The sequence below is a fragment of the Panicum hallii genome, chromosome 8 (assembly GCF_002211085.1).
Source record: "Panicum hallii strain FIL2 chromosome 8, PHallii_v3.1, whole genome shotgun sequence".
Lineage (NCBI taxonomy): Eukaryota > Viridiplantae > Streptophyta > Magnoliopsida > Poales > Poaceae > Panicum > Panicum hallii.
In genome coordinates, this window is record NC_038049.1 from 18696737 (window position 1) to 18704759 (window position 8023).

General features: G+C 38.3%; 1 protein-coding gene across 1 annotated transcript; it reads left to right on the forward strand.

Moving 5' to 3' along the window:
* Window positions 1–5153: 5153 nt before the first annotated feature.
* LOC112902722 (protein FLOWERING LOCUS T-like) lies at window positions 5154–7304 on the forward strand. Its single transcript, XM_025971885.1, has 4 exons — window positions 5154–5421; window positions 5934–5995; window positions 6156–6196; window positions 6771–7304. Exons 1-4 carry the CDS (start codon window positions 5221–5223, stop codon window positions 6998–7000), a joined length of 534 nt encoding a protein of 177 aa, XP_025827670.1. The 5' UTR covers window positions 5154–5220; the 3' UTR covers window positions 7001–7304.
* The last annotated feature ends 719 nt before the right edge of the window (window positions 7305–8023 follow it).

Here is an 8023-nt window from a genome sequence, read left to right on the forward strand (position 1 = left end):
GTCACGTTGTTTGAGGCCGGTGCATATTGACACCTAGCATAATTTGGATGGGGTCCGATAGTGGCATATGAGCCTTGCATGCATATGTTCAGTACCTTCATGCTAGTTGAGTAAGGGTGGAACCAACTTATAAGCCTCTGTTCTCCAACCATAGCATACCTTCAATTCAGGTTCACCTTTTTACACGAAGCGAGGATAAAATTGTAATTGATTTAAACTTTAGACTAATATATTAAGCACTTGTACCTCTATCGGGTCGTCTCCAACTCTACATGTTCATCATAGTTCCATCAAGAAAGTTCTATATAGCATTTGGTATAGGAAATGGCATAGAATAACTAATAATAATTTGATAAAGACTGATACAATGAAAAAGGAAACTATATAATTGTCAAGTATGGAATATAATATAACGCTCTAGATATTAATGATAGCTTTAAGCTAGATCAAATACCTTGATAGAGGATTAAGACCTTAAAATGTGGCTGCTCTTCATTTTCTTCGGAGGGCTATTCTACAATAAGATTAAATATTATACTAAGTATGAAGGTACTAGGCAAGACATACCTGACTAACCAATATAAATAAAGTCTTATGTGAACTTCCTGACCCAGGTTTTATTGTAAAAGTTCACTAAGAGTAGATACTTAAAATTTCAATACCATAAAGCTTGATTGTGAGCTCTTCGCAGCTGGAGCAGAACAACAATGGTTTACATAGGTTTATTGGTTTCATATGCCAACATGCAATTAGTATCTTTAAACTTGATCAATGAGCAAATATTCGTACTTTCTACTTGTTGAGGTGTGCTTGTGGTTCAAACTTCATTCACAAACTTTTACTTAAAATCAATTCAAACTTCCACTTTTTCACTACATTCCAATACTTAGATTATTTCAGCTTCATCTCGAAATCGGCAATGTTATCCTATTTCTGTCTATTTGATTCCAACTCAAATACTTCAATTTTTTATTCAAATTTTATTCCATGTTGAAGAACATGATTTATACTACAACTTTCATATTGGCTAACACTTCACTGTGTAACTAAATTCAAACTTGAAGCTCTCCAAACACTTGCCCAGATTGAAATCTTTCTGAACCATTTGAACTTGCTTCACTTATTTGGCCTAGTCTTAACCTTGTCCACTTGTTCATACTATTTTTTACCACTTCACTTTGGCCAAATTTAGCTCAAATTTGGCTAGATTTGACCTAATAATCACATGTGGCTCCTTTCTCTAGTGCCACTTAGGTGAACGGGCCTCTAGCTGAACTAGTTAGGAGGCTCTAGTAGCGGTCTTCAGGTCCTGGGTTCGACTTCCCGTGGGACGAATTTCAGGTTGAGGTTAAAATAATCCTCTCGTCTGGCCCACACCATAAGACCCAGCCTAGGTTGTTGGTTGTTTCACATGGGCTACGATACCACTATATAAGGGTGGGACAGGGGTTCAAAGATTTTCTCTACCTGCATGATAAGGTCGTCTTCTTAGCAAAATATATATCCGGAGGCTATCTTACCCCTGTAGGTTAAGTTTTTTTAATGCCACTTAGTCCATTCAAATGATCAGTTATTTAGAGCTTAATCCCCTCTTAAAACCTTGGGGTGTCAAATTTAACCATATTTTACTCCAAAATTTAAAGTTGTTCTCCCATGCTAAAGCACATGACCAGTACTACAACTTTTGCATTGGCCCTTTGTCAAGTGTTTAGTAGGAAATTAAAAATTCAAACCCCATGGCTACTTGATAACATGTCCAATACTCAGAAAATTCAGCTAATTGTTGTAATTGACACTTTCTTCCAACTATGACTGCCTATTTGGATTATTTTAATCCAAATTTGAACCTTGGATTGATTCCATCATAATTAGCACATTCAAATTTCAAATATAAACTTTTACTATGATGAGTTTCATTCATTGTTTAAACTCCTTTAACATCATCGTAGTCAATTTTTATGGTTTTAATCCTCCATCAATGTACTTAATCTAGCTTAAAATTAATGTAATTCATCATAGTCAATTTTAAAAAGGGTTAAAAATAAATAGAAACTCAACACTAGAAACACTGCTTCTTAACTTTTTGATATTGTTTTTTTATTTGGAGGCAGTGCAGAAGCACTATTTAATATAGTAAATCAGGAAAGCTACGTATATTATGCAAACAAACACAACAATTAAGCTGCTATGATCCATTCACTTTTTGCTTCCTTTGCCTTGCATATATATGCACATGCAAAATCTTTCAATGCAATAATATGCTGTAAACTTATGGATCGCAAATCAATCATATATCATCTGAATGAAAGTTATTGGACTCTGAAAATAGTGGCAAACGCATCATCTCACATCTCGATGCAAAACCCTTGCATATGCAGCTGATGCGAATTATAAAAACTTGGCAGCTAAGAGAGGACCACTACATCTATGTGCGCTGATGTGGTCGGCGTGCAATTTTGTACTGAACCAAAACCATGCTTTCACCTCGATCTCGAGAGATGGTTCCGAACCATTTTTTAATTGGCGCATGCATACTTCCCTGTTGTGAGATCATTCAGCCGAACTCATGCTAAAGCACATGAGAAACTGCTAGTGCATGCTTAACAAACACAGGACCACCCCTAATATAATCACTGGCTAGCTAGCTATAGGATACATCTCAGCAAATCAGTTGTATTTCATGCCAGCTTGCCATGTAGAGAGAGAGAGAGAGGGATCTAGAGAATGAGAGAGAGAGAGAGAGAGGAGACGAGCTAATTACTCGTGGCATCCCTTGATTAGTGGCTTTCTCAACTTTCGATACCCAGATTTACCAATTAAGTATGCAAGATTAGCAATAATCATTGGGAATATATTGGAGGGAATGATTAAATATGCTATAGGCTTGTAGCCATGCATATTAACCGAATCACCTGCCCCTTAGTTAGCCTAGTTTTATAATGTCACCATGATAGGTGTGAGTGAGAATAATAACAAAGGCACAAATGTTTTTCAAAAAGGCTGGGCGATGTGAAAGGAGCACACAAGAATGAAAACCTAAATGCGGATCAATGATGAAAGAGGGGAAACGATGCTTTGTATGCAGCTAGGCAGCAGTGTCAATTCTGTTGGCCGTGTTTCAACTTTAAACAGTGGTGATATATAGTCTCGCATGTACAATTTGAAGGATATGTATCATCACCTATTTGCTTAGCCATCACAACACTTTACAGACTAGAACTGCATGCTACCGTTAGCTAAACGACACTCCTAGTCTTTAAAATATTTTTAATAATGGACAGTTGTTCCAGTGATGTTAATATCGTTAGATACAATGACATCATTGCATACTCTTTTTTTCTGAAGGTAGCCTATCGTCTAGACAAAGAGTATGTAGCACATATACATCATGGTCTCCTAGTACTATCTATACTAGCTAGATGATACTGAAGAAATATTTCTAGCATCTTTTTCAGCTTGTTTCATGAAGGGAGGGGCATCTAAGATTGTAATTTAACTACTATCGAGTCCCTTTCGTATATATGCAAATGCCACACTCATAATGCAGAATCTTGAGTAGCTTGCTTGTCTAGTTAATCCATTGCCCAAAGGTGGCCAACATTTTTCATGGCATATCGACAAGTCATCCATACCTTGATCCTATACCAATAACAAAGCTGCCAGATGGATAAATATTAGACGATCTACATTAGCAAGATGCCATGTTAGGCCTATAGCACAAAGCAACTACGAGGTGTTGTCAATTAAGGTAAATTCGAGTCGATCTGCCCAAGAATGATAGGCGTGATCAAATGATTGCATTTCTACTTACAGGAAGCCTAGCATACTGGTCATCTGATCATCATGCAGCCCTCATCTAACTGTGTAATTCTAGAAGAGAACCGCAGAAACAGTAGTTTTGTTAAAAAGGAAGAGAATGAAACACAGGAGCTTTCCTGTCACTAACATGTTTGATAGGGACAACAAAACCGTAATAAGGTTAACAATCCCGTGTGTTTTGTATTATGCTTGTGCTGCTTTAACAGTTTGGCGTGCATTGTTGTCCGATAAATTAAATCAAGATGGCAATAGTATATATGAACCTTCTCAAGTAAGACATCACCAATGTGATGTGCTATCATGAACATTGGCTCAACTTGCATGCTGCCAATGCTCTACCGGAACAGACAGTAAGAAGAATAGCGCGCGCGCACACACACAGCTCAACTTAGTTGGCTTTGCATCAACAAGGCTTGCTACTTTCATCTGCAATCTTTTAAATCAGCAGGGGCGTAATTGTCCACAGGGTCTAGAAGATGCATATACCATCTTGGAGACTTGGATCAAATGTCTAATCTTCTCTTACATCACTGTTTCAACGTTTAAAAAGATGAATATAAGTTGTACGTACATGTGTAGGATATGCACATGTCTGAATTATTGAGACAGAAGAGACCATGTTGCATAAACATGCTAGGTCGTCTCAACGGTTATTCGAGCTCTGTACCTCCTTCAATAATGGACATCCTCATCCTCTCAAGTACACCAATGTTCTTGTTTTCTGCAGCGCTGCTTTACATGCATGGAGTGCAGAATCCAATGCCATGACCCATTATTAGAGAAAAGTGTGAGAAAAAGAGAATGTAATGTTGTGAATTGGAGTCACGTCTTCGATGTCACCACGAATTAAACTTAAAAGCAATAAGGTGCCTAAAGGAAGGCTACCACCTTGTGGCTTACTTGTCCCATGAGACAAGAACTCCACCCTCTCTCCTAGCCTAGCTCAGTTAGCACATTCACATCGTGCTTGATGGGACCTAGGTCAAAAGTGAGAAAACTTTGTGAATTAGTTTTATGTTATGTGCGATAAAATGGGTCCAGATTTAGAGAATAAGCGACACGGCAGCCTCAAGATTTTATTCACCAGTACTAGACAAGAGAGTAAATGGGTCTGTGCACCCACTAGCCCTAAAGGATGGAGAAGGAGCCTCTCAACTTCTTGCCAGAGCCACCCAAATCACTTACTATGCCCTAAAGCAGATTCCAGAACCTCTGGAGAAATAGGGTGACACTTTAGTTCGGTCTCTTGCTAGTGATGAGGACGTCTTGATCAGCATCGATCTCTCTATAAATAGGCCTCCTCACTTCCATCATATCTCACAGTGCAAACCACATTTGAGCTCTCATATCCTAGCTCGATCGACAAGCACTAGCTAGTATTCCGTTCTCCAAAATCATCCCATGTTCAATATGTCTAGGGACCCATTGGTCGTTGGGCATGTTGTGGGGGATATCGTGGATCCCTTCATCACAACAGCATCACTGAGGGTCTTCTACAACAATAAGGAGATGACAAATGGATCCGAGCTTAAACCATCTCAAGTGATGAGTGAGCCAAGGGTCCATATCAGTGGGCGTGACATGAGGACTCTCTACACACTTGTAAGTGCATGCGTGATTATGCTTGCCATGTTAATTTGATGATTGTTGGTTTTTCTTCTTATTTGACTTGAATTTGAAGTTGTCCAAATGGCTAAACTTCCATATCATGGCTAGTCTATACTATTAGTTGACCTAGCCCAGCATATCTCCTGAAGTATCTTTTACATCCCTAATAATAATAAAAAAGCAAAGAATATGTGTTTTGTGGACTCTCAAGCCTTTAGGTGTGCTTTTAAGCTGACAAGACTAACTGACCTATCATAGTTTCGATAAGGTGAAATTTTGGAACGTATCATGGTTATTATTAAACATTGTTTCCAATAAAAATTGGTCTCAATTTGCTTGATCAATGTTTTCTATGCATATAATAAATATACTCAGGTAACAATGCAAATACAATGCAGTCATGCATCAGATGAGAATATGTCAATCAGAGACCTGATTCCTTAGTATCTGGATTGGTTAAGATGACCTAATTATGTGTATATCTGTCTGATTTATCATTTTGCAAGGTCATGGTGGACCCTGATGCACCAAGCCCCAGTAACCCTACTAAAAGAGAGAACCTTCACTGGTAAGCTCTTTGTAGCTTTTGTCCATGCGGCCCAGTGGTAGTCCACTGACCCTTTCCCTGTTCACTTTATATGCATGCCATGGCATGCTTGTTGATTACATGAGTATAATATTATCACCTTGATGTCGTACTGATTGGTAGTTCTCAATGTCCGGCATAGGTTGGTGACAGACATTCCAGAGACAACTGATACCAGTTTTGGTAAGTGATTGGACTCTCACTGGTTGCATTGCATGAATGTAGCCTGTGATTTATGCTCAGTTAATTAATTATTTCATTTTCGGCGCCGTCAAATTTAAAGTGCCTTTCAGGTTTTCTTTGCCAGCCAAATAAATATAATCATTAACTGTACCAGGAAAAAGGGAATATACCTCTAGATTGGACTTAAACTTGAGAGAGAAGTATTGTAGCAACTCCATTTACTCTGGGGTGTTAAAGTAAAATCTTGGAAACCATTTTATTGGCACATCAGATGCTCACTGGATTTCTAGTTCGCAAGCATTATTAATAAATTTATCAGTATATCTTCTCCACATTCATTTCTGCTACAGAACCTTTTACTTATATACATTTTGAACTACATATATATCATTAAAAAGGGACTGCATAACCAAACTAACCATTTTTATAACAGACAAAATGTAACCCGATTGCATATTTCTGGTTGCATGTCGTGGCAAAATAAAACTCCATATTAATAGAAGATTGGAAGCATATATACACTGTTAACTATGTAAATATTTCCATCTAACAAAGTTCATATTGTATGTACCAGGCAACGAAATAGTTCCCTATGAGAGCCCACGTCCTACTGCCGGAATCCATCGCTTTGTGTTCATCCTGTTCAGGCAGTCAGTCAGGCAGACCACCTATGCGCCAGGGTGGCGATCAAACTTCAACACCAGGGACTTTGCAGCGATCTACAACCTCGGCTCCCCTGTCGCTGCAGTTTACTTCAACTGCCAGAGAGAGAACGGATGTGGTGGAAGAAGGTACATAAGGTGATATACAAAGTTGTGTCCAAATAGCTGTGTGCTTGCCTCTCTGAACGCAGAGAAGCATAATAGCAACTGGGGTATAAAAGTACTTCCTAGCTAAATGAAAAACATATCTTGTGTGTTTGTGTGGTAATGGGTGAGGATTGCAACGACAATGCATGCTCACAACAATCATAAGAACTGTCATTAGTTCACTACAGATTGTAGTTCCGATGTAATGTTACCCTGACTTGCCCTAGCCTTCTCAGTCACAAGAAGTGTAGCTGGGGCAATAGTGTTCAAGTATTGGGAAAATGGCATGGTTTGAGATACACATTTCTGTGATAGATGTAAGTTGTGGTACGTGTTGAACTTGTACTTCAAATCGTTACACGAAAAACGACAGATTCAACTCTACCTGTGGAGAAATATTCTTATTACTCAGTGCGTTCTGTAAAGTGTTATGCTATATGATGAAATCAGCATGCTTATCCTAAAGTAAAGTGGAAGTTTCGAGTCAATTAGAAATCTAGCTATGCTGCCCTTTATCTTCTTAGAATTAGCCAGTCCGATCCATGGTGAAAACCTTGACCTCATGCGGTCATGCATGCTGATCGAGATAGGTTTAATTGATAGGTTCAGTGTACAATGCTCAAATAAAAGTGAGACGTGAGCTTACTTCTTTCTCACATTCCCATAGTCGAAAGGGGGAAACTAATACCAAGACAGTAATGTTAATATAATGTTGCATTTACGGTGTCTGAACTCCATCTAAATATTTCAAAATTGTGCATTTTTTAAAAATATTTCAAATCTATTGTGTTGGGGTATGTTTTGAATCGAACAAATTGAGCCAGAAGGCCAGAACACTGAATGGTGATGGTTATTCTGGACGGGATATCCAGATATATGACAAATAATGGTTGTGCAAAACTATTTGTTTTATCAGCGAGAGTCCATTGTAACCGACACAGTCTGGAGGAAAAAAATAACAATTCATAATCAATTATTATAATCAAACTATCCTCCACAGCTAAAATTATAAGCTGGA